General features: G+C 28.3%; 6 protein-coding genes across 6 annotated transcripts; all 6 read right to left on the bottom strand.

Annotated features, from left to right (window-relative positions):
- Positions 1 to 1,370: 1,370 nt before the first annotated feature.
- Positions 1,371 to 1,871, bottom strand: LOC109604646 (flexible cuticle protein 12-like). Its single transcript, XM_020021173.2, has 3 exons — positions 1,839 to 1,871; positions 1,655 to 1,776; positions 1,371 to 1,599 (listed from the first exon to the last, which is right to left on the bottom strand). The coding sequence occupies exons 1-3, from the start codon at positions 1,845 to 1,847 to the stop codon at positions 1,413 to 1,415; spliced, it is 318 nt and encodes a 105-aa protein (XP_019876732.1). The 5' UTR covers positions 1,848 to 1,871; the 3' UTR covers positions 1,371 to 1,412.
- Positions 1,872 to 5,295: 3,424 nt separating this feature from the next.
- On the bottom strand, positions 5,296 to 6,767 carry LOC126265324 (flexible cuticle protein 12-like). Its single transcript, XM_049966376.1, has 3 exons — positions 6,737 to 6,767; positions 5,601 to 5,799; positions 5,296 to 5,542 (listed from the first exon to the last, which is right to left on the bottom strand). Exons 1-3 carry the CDS (start codon positions 6,765 to 6,767, stop codon positions 5,353 to 5,355), a joined length of 420 nt encoding a protein of 139 aa, XP_049822333.1. The 3' UTR covers positions 5,296 to 5,352.
- Positions 6,768 to 8,676: 1,909 nt separating this feature from the next.
- Positions 8,677 to 9,647, bottom strand: LOC109604643 (flexible cuticle protein 12-like). The gene is made up of 3 exons (XM_049966375.1): positions 9,638 to 9,647; positions 8,964 to 9,162; positions 8,677 to 8,902 (listed from the first exon to the last, which is right to left on the bottom strand). Exons 1-3 carry the CDS (start codon positions 9,645 to 9,647, stop codon positions 8,713 to 8,715), a joined length of 399 nt encoding a protein of 132 aa, XP_049822332.1. The 3' UTR covers positions 8,677 to 8,712.
- Positions 9,648 to 9,775: 128 nt separating this feature from the next.
- Positions 9,776 to 10,231, bottom strand: LOC109608173 (flexible cuticle protein 12-like). The gene is made up of 3 exons (XM_020024592.2): positions 10,223 to 10,231; positions 10,051 to 10,169; positions 9,776 to 9,989 (listed from the first exon to the last, which is right to left on the bottom strand). The coding sequence occupies exons 1-3, from the start codon at positions 10,229 to 10,231 to the stop codon at positions 9,800 to 9,802; spliced, it is 318 nt and encodes a 105-aa protein (XP_019880151.2). The 3' UTR covers positions 9,776 to 9,799.
- Positions 10,232 to 10,821: 590 nt separating this feature from the next.
- On the bottom strand, positions 10,822 to 11,289 carry LOC109608172 (flexible cuticle protein 12-like). Its single transcript, XM_020024591.2, has 3 exons — positions 11,272 to 11,289; positions 11,097 to 11,215; positions 10,822 to 11,035 (listed from the first exon to the last, which is right to left on the bottom strand). The coding sequence occupies exons 1-3, from the start codon at positions 11,278 to 11,280 to the stop codon at positions 10,846 to 10,848; spliced, it is 318 nt and encodes a 105-aa protein (XP_019880150.2). The 5' UTR covers positions 11,281 to 11,289; the 3' UTR covers positions 10,822 to 10,845.
- A 984-nt stretch (positions 11,290 to 12,273) lies between these two features.
- On the bottom strand, positions 12,274 to 16,191 carry LOC109608171 (uncharacterized). The gene is made up of 9 exons (XM_049966374.1): positions 16,168 to 16,191; positions 15,939 to 16,060; positions 15,704 to 15,887; positions 15,078 to 15,188; positions 14,572 to 14,690; positions 14,364 to 14,509; positions 12,765 to 12,793; positions 12,589 to 12,707; positions 12,274 to 12,527 (listed from the first exon to the last, which is right to left on the bottom strand). The coding sequence occupies exons 1-9, from the start codon at positions 16,174 to 16,176 to the stop codon at positions 12,338 to 12,340; spliced, it is 1,029 nt and encodes a 342-aa protein (XP_049822331.1). The 5' UTR covers positions 16,177 to 16,191; the 3' UTR covers positions 12,274 to 12,337.
- Between the last annotated feature and the right edge of the window lie 1,007 nt (positions 16,192 to 17,198).

Here is a 17,198-nt window from a genome sequence, read left to right as displayed (position 1 = left end):
ATTTTATCCTCGCCATTAAAAAAGCTTTTTAATTATAATATTATTTGAAATTTCTTTCAGGAAAATGATTGAGTAAAATATTTTCTAGAATAATCAATAATTTTACTCTTAAATGAAAGAAAAAGTTTTTTTATTACACTTGTTCTTAGGAAAACTTTGCTGCACTCCTCAACCTATAAAAAATTTAGAGTGGCAAAAGACTAAAAAAGAATTTTTGTTTACACATTGTAAACAGCAATAAGACGAGTGGTAATAACACATAAAATCAGTTATTCGATCAGAAATGCCCATGACATTTACACAAACGAGCCGTTACGTTTGGAAGATTCACTCGGCGAATGCAAAACAGGACCTCGTTAGTTCCACAATTCGACATTTGGCCAAAGCCCATCAAATTGTTATATTATTGTTAAATTATCTTTAATTACCTGAAGAAATCGTTTCTAAATGATGCCGAACAGGTTGGTTAATTAATTTTGTGAAAATCGAGAATCTCTTCAAATCACTTGTTCATTATGTAAAAGTTAATTAATCTAAAAATAAAATAGTATAAAATAGAAATTTTCGTCTATAAAACGTTAAACAAATGTTAGATACATTGTAGGTGCCACCTTTAAAAATTAAAAATATCTACGCACGTTTTACAATTGACCTTTTAATATTATAACGGGTGTTTTAATAATTTGCCATGTATGTATTTTGTACTCGTCCTAATCGAAAACATTCATAATACTTTTTTTAAAAATTGATTGATGTGTTGATTAAAATAGCATTTAAAACCACTAACACATAAAATTGACATACTGATTGACGTATTGATTAGAAGTGAAGCAGGAATAATGTTAATCGTGCCAACGAATGGGTTTAATTAACACAGGTACTGCATTGTTTAATATGAGAAAACAACTACTGTATTTTGCAAATAAATCACTTAAACAATGTCAATGGTATTAAATATTGAGTAATGTAATTATTGTATAAATGAAATATTTGTTGCATTGGAGGTGAAAAAGGTTCGATGAAAAGTTCAAGGCTTATTACTTAGCTAAAGGTACAAAATCAAAAAGTAAATGTTAAATTTCGATTTATAATCATATTAATTTAATTATCAGCAATTACAGTATTCAATGGATCGTTCAAATTAATCATATCTGGAGGATTAGTTTTGTTGCTGGTTAAAACATTAAAAAAAAACATTTTGTTTTCTTTTAGTAATCTTTTAAGAACATTAATTGTAAAAATTACTATAAAATTAAGTGGGCGTTTAAAATTTTCCATGTTTATAAAAATTACATTATTTTACATAATTTGTTTAGCCTTGAGGAATCGATTAAAAAAATTATAAACAATATTAAAATTAAAGAACTATTAATTTAAAATTTATATTTTATATTACACATTTTACAGAAAATTTAGTGTGGCAAATGTTCGCCTTGTGGTTGGAAACCGTTTTCGTCGGCGATGTAAGTGACAGTGTAAGTTTTGCCCTCAGCATCGACGTACTTGAAAGAACCTTGGACAGCAATAGCTTCGTTTTCGGAGCCGGCGTTGATCAAATGGCCGGATTCTTCAGCTGAAATTCCGTTGCTGGTCTCATAGCTGCAACCAAAACCATTACCACGTGTTCACTCCTAGGGTTAAAATTATGTCTTACCCCCATTTGAAGCCGTCAGTTCCAATGTTGTCCAGTTCGCTCCTCAGAATTTCGGCGGCAGCATCTGGACCACCAAGGGAAGCGGCGGCGGAAACGGCAATGACGGCGAAAAGAACTGCGAACTGAATTAAATTATTAATAACAATTTTTTTTAATCGAATCCTCGAAATATTAGGATACTAACTACTTTCATGATGGTTGGAGTTTGTCGAACTGCGATCAATTGACAATTTTTACGATGCATTAATTTCCTTTTATAGCCAATTAATTTACTCCCTCCCCAAATAAGCATAATTTTTTGTGCAGTCAAATTAATTTATTCCAAACCAGTATAGAATTATTAATGTAGTCATACGTTGCCGACCTTATTAAATTCCTCTTAATTTTATCTTGTAAACATTTTCGTTCAAAACTGGCGATTGTGTAAGAATCATCTTAGCATCAAGTTTTTAAAGTTTATACACAAAGGATTGATTTTTAATAATTGTTTAGTGACTAATTTCCTTTTGTTATTATAGAATTATTGTCATCATACGTTGCTAATTTTATTGAATTCATTTTAATTTTATCTTGTTAACATTTAGTTTCAAACTGGTGGTTCTGAAAAAATCATATTCCCTAGTTTTAAAGTTTCTATTCAAAAAGACGACTGTAATAATTGTTTAGTGGCTAATTCCCTTTTGTTAGTATAGAATTAATCTCTTCATACGTTGCTAATCCATTAAATTCATTTTAATTTTATCTTGTGAACATTTAGTTCCAAACTGGTGGTTCTGAAGGATCATATTCCCAAGTTTTAAAGTTTCTATACAAAAAGACGACTGTAATTAATTGTTTAGTGGCTAATTCCCTTTTGTTAGTATAGAATTTATGTCACGATGCTATTCTTATTAAAATCTTTTTAATTTTATCCTGTTAACATTTTCATTCCAAACTGGCCATTCTGAAAGAATAATATTCCCACGTTTTAAAGTTTTTGAACAAAAAGACGACTACAAAAATTGTTTAGGGACTAATTCCCTTTTATTAGTATAGAATTAATATCATCATACGTTGCTAATCTTATTAAATTTCTTTTAATTTTATCTTGTTAACATTTTCGTTCCAAATACGCCATTCTGAAAGAATCATATTCCCAAGTTTTAAAGTTTCTATACAAAAAGACGACTGTAATTAATTGTTTAGTGGCTAATTCCCTTTTGTTAGTATAGAATTTATGTCACGATTCTATTCTTATTAAAATCCTTTTAATTTTGTCCTGTTAACATTTTCATTCCAAATTGGCGATTCTGAAATAATAATATTCCCACGTTTTAAAGTTTTCAAACAAAAAGACGACTACAAAAATTGTTTAGTGACTAATTTCCTTTTATTAGTATAGAATTAATATCATCATACGTTGCTAATCTTATTAAATTTCTTTTAATTTTATCTTGTTAACATTTTCGTTCCAAATACGCCATTCTGAAAGAATCATATTCCCAAGTTTTAAAGTTTCTATACAAAAAGACGACTGTAATTAATTGTTTAGTGGCTAATTCCCTTTTGTTAGTATAGAATTTATGTCACGATTCTATTCTTATTAAAATCCTTTTAATTTTGTCCTGTTAACATTTTCATTCCAAATTGGCGATTCTGAAAGAATAATATTCCCACGTTTTAAAGTTTTCAAACAAAAAGACGACTACAAAAATTGTTTAGTGACTAATTTCCTTTTATTAGTATAGAATTAATATCATCATACGTTGCTAATCTTATTAAATTTCTTTTAATTTTATCTTGTTAACATTTTCGTTCCAAACAGGCCATTTTGAAAGAATCATATTCCCAAGTTTTAAAGTTTCTATACAAAAAGACGACTGTAATTAATTGTTTAGTGGCTAATTCCTTTTGGTTAGTATAGAATTTATGTCACGATTCTATTCTTATTAAAATCCTTTTAATTTTGTCCTGTTAACATTTTCATTCCAAATTGGCGATTCTGAAAGAATAATATTCCCACGTTTTAAAGTTTTTAAACAAAAAGACGACTACAAAAATTGTTTAGTGACTAATTCCCTTTTATTAGTATAGAATTAATATCATCATACGTTGCTAATCTTATTAAATTTCTTTTAATTTTATCTTGTTAACATTTTCGTTCCAAACAGGCCATTTTGAAAGAATCATATTCCCAAGTTTTAAAAGTTCTATACAAAAAGACGACTGTAATTATTGTTTAGTGACTAATTCCCTTTTGTTAGTATAGAATTAATGTTTTCATGCATACTATCATATCATACATATTAAATTTCTTCTAATTTTATCCTGTTAACATTTTAGTTCTAATTTGATGGTTCTGAAAGAATCATATTCCCAAGTTTTAAAATTTGTATGCAAAGAAACGACTATAAAAATTGTTTAGTGACTAATCCCCTTTTGTTAATATAGAATTAATGTCATCATCATACGTTGCTAAACTTATTAAATTCCTTTTAAATTTATTTTGTTAACATTTTCGTTACAAACAGGTGTTTCTGAAAGAACCATATTCTCAAGTTTAAAGTTTTTATACAAAAAGACGACTGGAATAATTGTTTAGTGACTAATACCCTTTTGTTAGTACAAAATTAATGTCTACATACGTTGCTAATCTTATTAAATTCCTTTAAATTTTATCTTGAAAACATTTTCTTTCGAAACTGGTCATTCTGTAAGAATCATCTTTTTGTTGTATGTCTATTTTCTTCCATTACATTATGAACTATTCATAAATTGATTTGTGGGTGAAACTAAAAGTTATAATAAATTAACATAAGATATATGTCAATAAATCTTAAAGATGTTCTTAAGATAAATTCCTGGCAAGACAAACAAGTATATCACAATGAAATGTCAACAGCTTTTTTACTAGCAACTATTGCAGGAATCTATTATTAGCATACTAATATACATATTTGGTTTGTCATGCATTTAAGGAATATAAAGAGATGCTTTTGTTAAGTTAAATATAGAATGTTGCCATTGTATATTATTTAATTGAACCATAATGAAATGTAATTAATGTTGCAGTTTCTTGTAGAACAAAACAATGTTTTGTAATAGAAGGCTCAACCTAGTAAATAGATTTTTTATTAATAGCAAGAAAATGACAAATCTACGGTTTATGTTTTATTTTAATGAACTTTTCTCGTAGACAATATTTAAAACATGAATTAGATAAAGTTTATTAGCTACTTATGATGTTTTATAGTATTAGTTGTACAATACAGTAAATTAGGAAAAAGAAAATGAGTTCATAATATTTTATATTATAAGAAACTTTCATTTTAATAATTCTCATACGTAATATTCTTCCTATTTAATTAAATTTTTAAATTATAAATATATGGTATATAATTTTTAATTGTTGTCAAAACAAATTTGTATTTACAAGTTGTTTTTATATCAAAAATAAAAACAATTAAATTAATTTGTGGTTTATTAGTCAAGTAATAAATATCTTATATTTTATATATATTTATTAATAATCTTAACATTTAATTGAGACGTACTGTGTAACAGTAATTTCCAAACATAATTGATTAAAAGAACTGAACTTTGAAAGTGAAATTAAATGTTCCAAGGAGAATATTTCAAATGAATTAAAATAAAATGAAGTATTATTAATTATATTAGTTTTTATTTAATTTTTTTACTATTTACAAAACTATTACAAATTAAGCTACAGGCAAATGAGCACCTTGTGGTTGGAAACCGTTTTCGTCAGCAACGTAAGTTACTTTGTAAGTAACACCATCAGCTCCGACATATTGGAAGGATCCATGCACAGCGATAGCTTCGTTGTCAGTCCCAACGTTGACAAGATGAGCGGCTTCGTCAGCGACAATTCCGTTGCTGGTTTCATAGCTTTAGAATTCATATCAGGTTAGTAAGATCTCAGAGAATAGTTGAAATAAAAACTCACCCGTATTTGTATCCGTCAACGCCGATGTTGTCCAATTCGCTTCTGAGTACTTGAGCTTCAGCGTCCGGGTTTACGGAAGCGCAGACAGCTGCAGCAACTACGGCGAACAGAACTACGAGCTGCAAAATAACCACGATTATTGAAATTATCAAAGAAAGTACACAGGGAAACTTACGAATTTCATCTTGGTCGATTTGAACTGGATGTGATGGTGTTGGGCAATAGTTAATCTTTTTATATGATTTGATAGACGAATTTTGACCCCCACTATTTTTTTAATTTATTCAAGATAACAAGTAAAGCACGAGTCTTGGTAGGCCGATGACTTCTGCCTAATTATTTAGAGAATGCCTGTTTCTATTTTAGGAAATGCAGGATGTAAAATTTGGAAATTTATATATAATGTCTTTCATTTTAATAATTATCATACATATACAATCTTCTTCCCCTTAAAAGAATTATAATCTAAATTTCAAATTACAGTTTGATTACCTTTTATCAAAACAATCTTGTATTTACAAATTTCTTGTTTTAATATCAAAAATTATGTCAGTGGAACAAGATTGTGGTTTAATGATCAAATAATTAATATTTTATATTTTATATATTGCTAGTATTAATAATATTAATATTTGCTTGAGACGTACTATGTAACAGGAATTATTAAATATTATTGATTAAAATAACTTAACTTTGAAAGTGAAATTAAATGTTCATAGAAAAACATTCTTAATAAATTAAAATAAAATGAAGTTGTATTAATTATATTAGTTTTAATTGATTCGTACCATGTAACAGTAATACCAAACATTATTGATTAAAATAACTTAACTTTGAAAGTGAAATTAAATGTTTAAGGAAACATTCTTAATAAATTAAAATAAAACGAAGTTGTATTAATTATATTAGTATTTATTTAATTTTTTTACTATTTACAAAAATATTACAGATTAAGCTACGGGCAAATGAGCACCTTGTTTGAATATTATGAATATTTGTTTCTATTTCAGGAAACGTAGCATGTAAATTTTGGAAATTTATATATAATGTCTTTCATTTTAATAATTATTATACATATATAATCTTCTTCCTCTTAAAAGAATTATGATCTAAAGGCCATGAGACGATAAATATACCTAATCGGCCCCAGAAAGAGATCGGGCTCATAATTTCAGGGAATCTTAGTACTTATAAGATATTTCGATAGTGCGAGTTTCAGGTCTTTATCTATAACCGCTTCTGAGTAAATCGAAAATACTGAAAATTCGGAAAAATTAATTTTCTCAGCGCTGTGTGAATCGATTGATCTAGATGCCGGATATGTTTTGGGGGACGATGGTAGCTTTTCGGAAAAAAATGAGAGCTATATCGGTTCACAAGGACCTTAAAAAAATGAGTTTATTTTCTTAATTTCAATTTTTAACCATCTTACGATTACGACACAATTATAAAACTATTTTTTTTTAATTCCTCGTCCAATTTTCGATAAATATATGAGCTTTTGGATTTTTTAAAAACGGTACGCCACATTGAAAAAAAATAAAATCCATTTTTTTTCTCAAAATAATTTTAATAATTTTACTCTTGAACTGATATGATACGGAACTTATTTGATTACTGAGCTGTGAACACAACAGAAAAATTACATTACACACATATCAATTTTTTTTTTATTTAATCTACTTAATTACTATTATAAACTTTATTAATCACTGAAATTATAAAATCAATATACATTACTATTGTATCGATATTTAATTAATTTAATGACCATAAGATGGAACTGTAATTCAAAACAGGTAATACTGTTTTTTTTTTTCTTTATCTGTAGATAACCTTAAAATTATTGACTGTTGACATTCCAAAGAAGCATTGGCTGTATTTTTATCTATATTTAATAATTATTTTTATTTGACTATATTATTATTTAAGTGAAAATATGTCAACATCTAAAACTTATAATTCCAAGTGTTGCATTTGTTCAAAATTCTTAAAAAAATCACCAGGTACTCCAAACTGTATAAAATCTGATGAAGATGCTGAAGATATATATATATAATGTCTTTCATTTTAACAATTATCATACATATACAATATTCTTCCCCTTAAAAGAATTATAATCTAAATTTCAAATTACAGTTTGATTATCTTTTATCAAAATAATCTTGTATTTACAAATTTCTTGTTTTAATATCAAAAATTATGTCAGTGGAACAAGATTGTGGTTTAATGATCAAATAATTAATTTTTTATATTTTATATATTGCTAGTATTAATAATATTAATATTTGCTTGAGACGTACTATGTAACAGGAATTATTAAATATTATTGATTAAAATAACTTAACTTTGAAAGTGAAATTAAATGTTCATAGAAAAACATTCTTAATAAATTAAAATAAAATGAAGTTGTATTAATTATATTAGTTTTATATGATTCGTACCATGTAACAGTAATACCAAACATTATTGATTAAAATAACTTAACTTTGAAAGTGAAATTAAATGTTTAAGGAAACATTCTTAATAAATTAAAATAAAACGAAGTTGTATTAATTATATTAGTATTTATTTAATTTTTTTACTATTTACAAAAATATTACAGATTAAGCTACGGGCAAATGAGCACCTTGTTTGAATATTATGAATATGTGTTTCTATTTCAGGAAACGCAGCATGTAAATTTTGGAAATTTATATATAATGTCTTTCATTTTAATAATTATTATACATATATAATCTTCTTCCTCTTAAAAGAATTATGATCTAAATTTCAAATTACAGTTTGATTAACTTTTATCAAAACAATCCTGTATATACAAGTTTTTTGTTTTAATATCAAAAATGATGTCAATGGAACAAAATTGTGGTTTGCTGACCAAATAATCAATATTTTACATTTTATATATTGCTATTATTAATAATATTAACATATAATTGTGACGTACCATGTTACAGTAATTCCCAAATATTATTGATTAAAATAACTTAACTTTGAAAGTGAAATTAAATGTTTAAGGAGAACATTCTTAATTAATTAAAATAAAACGAAGTTGTATTAATTATATTAGTTTTTATTTATTTTTTTTTACTATTTACAAAAATATTACAAATTAAGCTACGGGCAAATGAGCACCTTGTGGTTGGAAACCGTTTTCGTCAGCAACGTAAGTTACTTTGTAAGTAACACCATCAGCTCCGACATATTGGAAGGATCCATGTACAGCGATAGCTTCGTTGTCAGTTCCAACGTTGACAAGATGAGCGGCTTCGTCAGCAACAATTCCGTTGCTGGTTTCATAGCTTCAGAATTCAAATCGGGTCAGTAAGATGTTAAAGAATAGTTGAAATAATAATAACTCACCCGTATTTGTATCCGTCAACGCCGATGTTGTCCAATTCGCTTCTGAGTACTTGAGCTTCAGCGTCCGGGTTTACGGAAGCGCAGACAGCTACAGAAACTACGGCGAACAGAACTACGAGCTGCAAAATAACCCATATTATTGAAATTATCAAAGAAAGTAAACAGGGGAACTTACGAATTTCATCTTGGTCGATTTGATCTGGATGTGATGGTGTTGGGCAATAGTTAATCTTTTTATATGATTTGATAGACGAATTTTGGCCCCCACTTTTTTTAATTTATTCGAGATAACAGGTAAAGGACGAGTCTTGGTAGGCCGATGACTCTTGCCTAATTATTGAATGAATACCTGTTTCTATTTTAGTAAACGCAGGATGTAATATTTGGAAATTTATATATATATATATATATATATATATATATATATATATTATCTTTCATTTTAATAATTATTATACATATATAATCGTCTTCCTCTTAAAAGAATTATGATCTAAATTTCAAATTACAGTTTGATTAATTGCTATTGAAAGAATTTTGTATTTACAAGTTTCTTGTTTTAATATCAAAAATTATGTCAGTGGAACAAAATTTTGGTTTAATGATCAATAATTAATATCCTATATTTTATATATTGCTAGCATTAATAATATCAACATTTACTTGAGACGTACTGTGTAACATTAATGCCCAAACATTATTGATTAAAATAACTTTGAAAGTGAAATCAAATGTTTTAAGGAGAACATTTTTAATAAGTTAAAATAAAACAAAGTTGTATAAATTATATTAGTTTTTATTTAATTTTTTTTTACTATTTACAAAACTATTACAAATTAAGCTACAGGCAAATGAGCACCTTGTGGTTGGAAACCGTTTTCGTCAGCAACGTAAGTTACTTTGTAAGTAACACCATCAGCTCCGACAAATTGGAAGGATCCATGTACAGCGATAGCTTCGTTGTCAGTTCCAACGTTGACGGGATGTGCGGCTTCGTCAGCGACAATTCCGTTGCTGGTTTCATAGCTTCAGAATTCAAATCGGGTTAGTAAGATCTCAAAGAATAATTGAAATAATAAAAACTCACCCGTATTTGTATCCGTCAACGCCGATGTTGTCCAATTCGCTTCTAAATACTTGAGGTTCGGCGTCCGGGTTTACGGAAGCGCAGACAGCTACAGAAACTACGGCGAACAGAGCTACAAGCTCCAAAATAACGATTATTGAAATTATCAAAGAAAGTACACAGGAGAACTTACGAATTTCATCCTGGTCGATTTGATCTGGATGTGATGGTGTTGGGCAATAATTAATCTTTTTATATGATTTGATAGACGAATTTTGGCCCCCATTTTTTTTTTAATTTATTTGGGATAACAAGTAAAAGACGAGTCTTGGTAGGCCGATGACTCCTGCCTAATTATTGACTGAATACCTGTTTCTATTTTAGGAAACGCAGGATGTAATATTTGGAAATTTATATATAATGTCTTTCATTTTAATAATTATTATACATATATAATCTTCTTTCTCTTAAAAGAATTATGATCTAAATTTCAAATTACAATTTAACTTTTATCAAAACAATCTTGTAATTCGTTTTAATATCAAAAATGATGTCAGTGGAACAAAATTGTGGTTTGCTTATCAAATAATTAATATTTTATATTTTATATATTGCTATTATTAATAATATTAACATTTAATTGATTCCTACCATGTAACAGTAATACCAAATATTATTGATTAAAATAACTTTACTTTGAAAGTAAAATTAAATGTTTAAAGAGAACATTTTTAATAAGTTAAAATAAAACAAAGTTGTATAAATTATATTAGTTTTTATTTAATTTTTTTTTACTATTTACAAAACTATTACAAATTAAGCTACAGGCAAATGAGCACCTTGTGGTTGGAAACCGTTTTCGTCAGCAACGTAAGTTACTTTGTAAGTAACACCATCAGCTCCGACATATTGGAAGGATCCATGCACAGCGATAGCTTCGTTGTCAGTTCCAACGTTGACAAGATGAGCGGCTTCGTCAGCGACAATTCCGTTGCTGGTTTCATAGCTTCAGAATTCAAATCGGGTTATTGAGACGTCAAAGAATAGTTGAAATAATAATAACTCACCCGTATTTGTATCCGTCAACGCCGATGTTATCCAATTCGCTTCTGAGTACTTGAGCTTCAGCGTCCGGGTTTACGGAAGCGCAGACAGCTACAGAAACTACGGCGAACAGAACTACGAGCTGCAAAATAACCATGATTATTGAAATTATCAAAGAAAGAAAACAGGGGTACTTACGAATTTCATCTTGGTCGATTTGATCTGGATGTGATGATGTTGGGTAATAGTTAATCTTTTTATATGATATAATAAACGAATTTTGTCCCCCACTATTTTTTTAATTTATTCAAGATAACAAGTAAAGGACGAGTCTTGGTAGGCCGATGACTTCTGCCTAATTATTTATTGAATACCTGTTTCTATTTTAGGAAACGCAGGATGTGAATTTTGAAAATTTATACAGTGTCTTATGCAAATTTCTGGTCCAAAGTTTAAATAAAATTTATCAATTTTTATTTTATATAATACTGAAGAACTACCTTGTAAAATTTCATTGAATGAAGAAATTTCTAATATTACTTATGTTTTGAAAAATATATGTTAACGATAATTGTGTGAAACATTTTCATTATATAAATTTTTTATACAGGTTACTTAAGTAACAAAGAAGTTACCAAAGAGCTCTTTAAAAATAATACATATTTGTGAAATATTGTCAATTTACTATAAAAATTTATTGTTGTTCTGAAAGTGGTACTATATATTTAAAAAAAAAATAAAACTTAATAAAATTACAATTTTAAGTTGAACCTTTCAAATTATATTTAATAGATAGAATAATTATTTTAAAAAAGATGGTCAGTGTCATCTTAATAAAATGTTAGGCGAGGTCAAAGAGATGTTGACCCCTATAATGTCACTTTTTAAAATTTATTTGAAGATAACATAATTTAGAAAGAATGTAAAATAATCTAATAAAATATTTAATCTACAAGATAAAAGAAACAAGAAATATTTTGTAATTTAGTGTCGATAATTTTAAAATACATTTGACTGTGATTAATTCAATAATATGGATTTATTTTATTTGTAATAGTCATTCATAATTAATTAGTAATTGTTAATATCATTTTATACAGCATATAGGATGGAATAAATTGAAATTTGACTACTCATATCAGTTTAAATATCCAAATATTTTAATTTAATGACTTTTCCCATTAAATAAAACATATCAAGTTTGAATTATATTGCTTTTTATTAATTTTTTTACAAAATTTTTTACTAAACTACAAAATATAACTTAAGCTACGGGTAAATGGGCGCCTTGTGGTTGGAAACCGTTTTCATCAGCAACGTAAGTTACTTTGTAGGTAACACCGTCAGCTCCGACGTATTGGAAGGATCCACGTACAGCAATAGCTTCGTTGTCAGTTCCGGCGTTGATAAGTTGGGCGGTTTCGTCAGCGGCGATTCCGTTGCTGGTTTCGTAACTTCAAAATTCACATCACGTTAGCGACATACAGGAAAAAATTTTAAGGAATTAAAACTCACGCGTATTTGTATCCGTCAACGCCGATGTTGTCCAATTCGCTTCTGACCACGTGGGCCTCAGCCTCTGGGTTCAAGGAAGCGCACATGGCGGCTCCAAGGATGGCGAACAAAACTACGACCTGTGTTCAAAATAAGATTAATAAATTGTCTAAGCTTGACGATGATTTACTACTCACGAATTTCATGTTGACCGTTTTGAACTGATCTGTGAATTAACCGTGTAATCCAGATTAAATCTTTATATATGCGAACGTTTGGGCGATTTTTACCCCCACTAGACTATTTTTTTATTTAATTCATTCATAAAAAACCAGTACAGAGCGACTGTGTAGATGTACCATCTTGACAAATTTATGCTTGTGCTAGGAATTCCAGATGACTGTGATTTCCTTGTAGAGGTGTTGTAAATGATACTCTTCGGGTTAATGATCTTAATCTCAGAAGCAAAATTTTATATAAATTCAAAATAATAATTGTTTTATATATATTTTAATGGCAATTTTATGGAATTCCATATAAGAACAATTTCTTCTGAAGTACTAAAATTTTGTAAAAATTTGTCTTCTTTAAATGTCAATGAATGCGCCATAAAAGGAAAATATTCAAAGTAGTTTTTAATAGACTGTTAACTATATTATAATTACAGAAAATAATTAACAATTTTAGTGCCTTTTAATTAATTATGGTTTATGTAAATATTTAAATGTAACTTCTTGCAACAACTTTTTATTATTAATAAATTTAATTTCCTTTTTAAGTTTTATTTAATTTCAACTATTAATATTTATATGTATTTATACATCGAAGTATTTTATAGATATAGAATTGTTCATTTAAATATGTAAGTGAATACGTTTTAAATTAAAGTTGGCATTCAATTAAAATTATAATTTAACAAATTCGGTTAATAAGAAAATTGTTATACTACAGTAATTTAAAAATTTCTAATTTTACTTTCAAAATAGACCTTGAAACTAATTTAGTAAATTGATTATCATAAAAATGTATCTATAAAAAGACTAAAAAATGTTTGTGTAAGTTGCTATTTTAGTTTTATGTTCAACTTCCTTTTTTATAAAAAAAATAAAGAAAACAATTAATAAAATAGTAAAAGTATTTATTGTTGTTTATATACAAAATATTCCAAATTTCTAATTTACAAATTTTAAAAATGAATCTAAAAAGTCTAAAACCTTTTTGTATAAGTTACTATTTTCGTTTTATCTTTAACTTAAAAAAGGCAATTAATAAAACAGTTACTGTATATATATTTTTATACACAAAATACATATCAATTGATAATTAGTAAAATTAAATTCAATTCAATGGAATTCAATTAAAATTACAATTTAGCAAATTCAATTAATAAGAAATTGTTGAACTACTGTAATTTACAAATTTATAATTTTACTTTCAAAACAGATCTTGAAGCTAATTTAGTAAATTGATTTTGATAAAAATGAATCTATAAAAAGTCTAGAAAGTATTTGTATACGTTGCTATTTTCAATAAAAATCACAATTTAACAAATTCAATTAATAAGAAATTGTTGAACTACTGAAATTTACAAATTTCTAATTTTACTTTCAAAACAGACCTTGAAGCTAATTTTAGTACATTGATTTTGATATAAATGAATCTATAAAAAGTTTAAAAGTGTTTGTATAGTTGTTATTTTCGTCTTATTTTTAGCTTAAAAAAGACAATTAATAAAATATTAAATGTATTTATTATTTCTATACACAAAATATTCACAAAATCTCTTTTAAGCTGACAAATGCTCCTTTTGGGAGTCAGCAATACAGCTGTCGTGGAAAGTAACAACGTCAGGAGCAGCGAATTTGTGGGGTTTTTGTACAGCTGCTCTTCGTTTTCGCTTCCGGCGTTGATCAGTTGTCCGGCTTCCTCAGCGGCGATTCTCCTGCCAGTTTCGTAGCCACAATTCAAAAACTCTCATAACTGAAGTCGTTGTTGTCTCTTTACTTATGCATATTTAAAGCCGTTAGGCCGAGGTTGTCCAATATGATTTTGAGCACTTCAGCTGCCGCATCTGGACTGCAACTGAACAGAGGTACACTGATATTGGTGATGAAAACTACAAGCTAGAAAATTACAATTTGCCTTTATTATTAATAAATAATATAATGATAATATTTTTTATATTAAGTTTGGAATTCATCTAAAATTACAATTTAATATACTCAATTATTTGTACTACCATAATTTACAAATTTATAGTTGTTCTTTCAAAACAGACCTTGAAGCTAATTCACTAAATTGATAATCATAAAAATAAATCTACAAAAAGGCTAAAAAACTGTTTTCATAAGTTGCTATTTTCGTTTTATCTCCTTCTCAAAAATAACACAACATTTAATAAAAAAGTAAACTTTATTATTTTTTATATAAAAATATTCCGAAGGTCTAATTTAAGCTGACAAATGCGCCCCTTGTGGCTGGAAACCGTTTTCGTCAGCAATGTAGCTAACTTGGTAGGTGACACCGTCAGGACCAACGTATTTGAAGGATCCTTGTACAGCAACTGCTTCGTTTTCGCTTCCGGCGTTGATCAGGTGTCCGGCTTCCTCAGCGGCGATTCTCTTGCCAGTTTCGTAGCCACAATTCAAAAACTCTCATAACTGAAGTCGTTGATGTCTCTTCACTTATGCACATTTAAAGGCGTTAGGCCGAGGTTGTACAATATGATTTTGAGCACTTCAGCTGCCGTATCTGGACCCCAACTGAAGCACCCAGAGATCCACTGACAATGGTGATGAAAACTACGAGCTAGAAAATTACAATTTGCCTTTATTATTAATAAATAATATAATAATAATATGTTTATATTAAGTTTGGAATTCATCTAAAATTACAATTTAACATACTCAATTATTTGTACTACTATAATTTACTAATTTATAGTTGTTCTTTCAAAACAGACTTTAAAGCTAATTCACTAAATTGATAATCATAAAAATAAATCTACAAAAAGGCCAAAAACTGTTTTCATAAGTTGCTATTTTCGTTTTATCTCCTTCTCAAAAATAACACAACATTTAATAAAAAAGTAAACTTTATTATTTTTTATATAAAAATATTCCGAAGGTCTAATTTAAGCTGACAAATGCGCCCCTTGTGGTTGGAAACCGTTTTCGTCAGCAATGTAGCTAACTTGGTACGTGACACCGTCAGGACCAACGTATTTGAAGGATCCTTGTACAGCAACAGCTTCGTTTTCGCTTCCGGCGTTGATCAGGTGTCCGGCCTCCTCAGCGGCGATTCCGTTGCTAGTTTCGTAGCTACAATACAAAAACTCTCATAACTGAAGTCGTTGATGGCTCTCGACTTACGTATATTTGAAGCCGTCAGTACCGATGTTGTCCAATTCGCTCTTGAGCACTTCAGCTGCGGCATCTGGACCACCCACCGAAGCAGCCAGAGACACACCGACAATGGCGAAGAAAACTGCGAGCTAGAAAATTACAATGTGCTTTAATCCTTTGTTTAATCCTTGATTATCACTTTTTATCACTGCACTTCTGGCACCGTAAGTAAATTCACCAAGTCACCGATACTAACCACTTTCATGTTGATGGTTGTTGTTTAGTTGATGTACTAATACAAATTGCTCAGTTGGAGTGAATATATATAGTTAAATTTTGGCTGCATCTCTCTTTATTTATTTTTACATTTTGTATGCAAATAAAATTTAAACAAGTGTCTTGTTTTACAACCCGTGTGATCTTTAAAATGCATTGAAAAAAACAGTATTATAAATGTACGAGTTTATTTCGTACATACTAATTATTTAGTAAAATTAAATTCAATTTAATGGGATTCATCTAAATTTACAATTTAACAAATTCAATTAATAAGAAATTGTTGAACTACTGTAATTTACAAATTTATAATTTTACTTTCAAACCAGACCTTGAAGCTAATTTATTAAATTGATTTTGATAAAAATGAATCTATAAAAAGTCTAAAAAGTATTTGTATACTTCGCTATTTTCAATTAGTATTACAATTTAGTAAATTCAATTAATATGAAATTGTTGAACAACTATAATTTACAAATTTTTAATTTTACTTTCAATACAGGCCTTGAAGCTAATTTTAGTACATTGATTTTGATATAAATGAATCCATAAAAAGTTTAAAAGCGTTTGTATAAGTTGTAATTTTCGTCTTATTTTTAACTTAAAAACAGTTAATTAATAAAATATTAAATTTATTTATTATTTTTATATATAAAATATTCACAAAATCTCTTTTAAGCTGACAAATGCGCCCTTTGAGAGTCAGCAATACAGCTGTCTTAGTAGGTGACAACGTCAGGAGCAGCGAATTTGTGGGGTTTTTGTACAGCTGCTCTTCGTTTTCGCTTCCGGCGTTGATCAGGTGTCCGGCTTCCTCAGCGGCGATTCTCTTGCCAGTTTCGTAGCCACAATTCAAAAACTCTCATAACTGAAGTCGTTGATGTCTCTTCACTTATGCATATTTAAAGGCGTTGTCCAATATGATTTTGAGCACTTCAGCTGCCGAATCTGGACTCCAACTGGAGCACCCAGAGATACACCGACAATGGTGATGAAAACTACGAGCTAGAA

The sequence above is a fragment of the Aethina tumida genome, chromosome 4, assembly GCF_024364675.1.
Source record: "Aethina tumida isolate Nest 87 chromosome 4, icAetTumi1.1, whole genome shotgun sequence".
NCBI classification, from domain to species: Eukaryota; Metazoa; Arthropoda; class Insecta; order Coleoptera; family Nitidulidae; genus Aethina; species Aethina tumida.
This window is presented reverse-complemented; position numbering and strand designations above follow the sequence as displayed.

What these genes read in the sequence shown, in the direction of transcription:
- LOC126265324 (XM_049966376.1), bottom strand. Translation starts at nt 6,767, where the DNA reads ATGAGCCCGATCTCTTTCTGGGGCCGATTAG. An exon ending in CTCTTTCTGGGGCCGATTAG is followed by an intron (nt 5,800 to 6,736) that starts GTATATTTATCG and finishes CATCACATCCAG; the next exon opens with TTCAAATCGACCAAGATGAA. An exon ending in GTTGACGGATACAAATACGG is followed by an intron (nt 5,543 to 5,600) that starts GTGAGTTTTTAT and finishes TGAATTCTAAAG; the next exon opens with CTATGAAACCAGCAACGGAA.
- LOC109608171 (XM_049966374.1), bottom strand. An exon ending in ACTGACGGCTTCAAATATAC is followed by an intron (nt 15,888 to 15,938) that starts GTAAGTCGAGAG and finishes TTTGTATTGTAG; the next exon opens with CTACGAAACTAGCAACGGAA. An exon ending in AAGGGGCGCATTTGTCAGCT is followed by an intron (nt 15,189 to 15,703) that starts TAAATTAGACCT and finishes GAAACTGGCAAG; the next exon opens with AGAATCGCCGCTGAGGAAGC.
- LOC109608173 (XM_020024592.2), bottom strand. An exon ending in GTTGACGGATACAAATACGG is followed by an intron (nt 9,990 to 10,050) that starts GTGAGTTTTTAT and finishes TGAATTCTGAAG; the next exon opens with CTATGAAACCAGCAACGGAA.
- LOC109604646 (XM_020021173.2), bottom strand. An exon ending in ACTGACGGCTTCAAATGGGG is followed by an intron (nt 1,600 to 1,654) that starts GTAAGACATAAT and finishes TTTTGGTTGCAG; the next exon opens with CTATGAGACCAGCAACGGAA.
- LOC109604643 (XM_049966375.1), bottom strand. An exon ending in GTTGACGGATACAAATACGG is followed by an intron (nt 8,903 to 8,963) that starts GTGAGTTATTAT and finishes TGAATTCTGAAG; the next exon opens with CTATGAAACCAGCAACGGAA.
- LOC109608172 (XM_020024591.2), bottom strand. An exon ending in GTTGACGGATACAAATACGG is followed by an intron (nt 11,036 to 11,096) that starts GTGAGTTATTAT and finishes TGAATTCTGAAG; the next exon opens with CTATGAAACCAGCAACGGAA.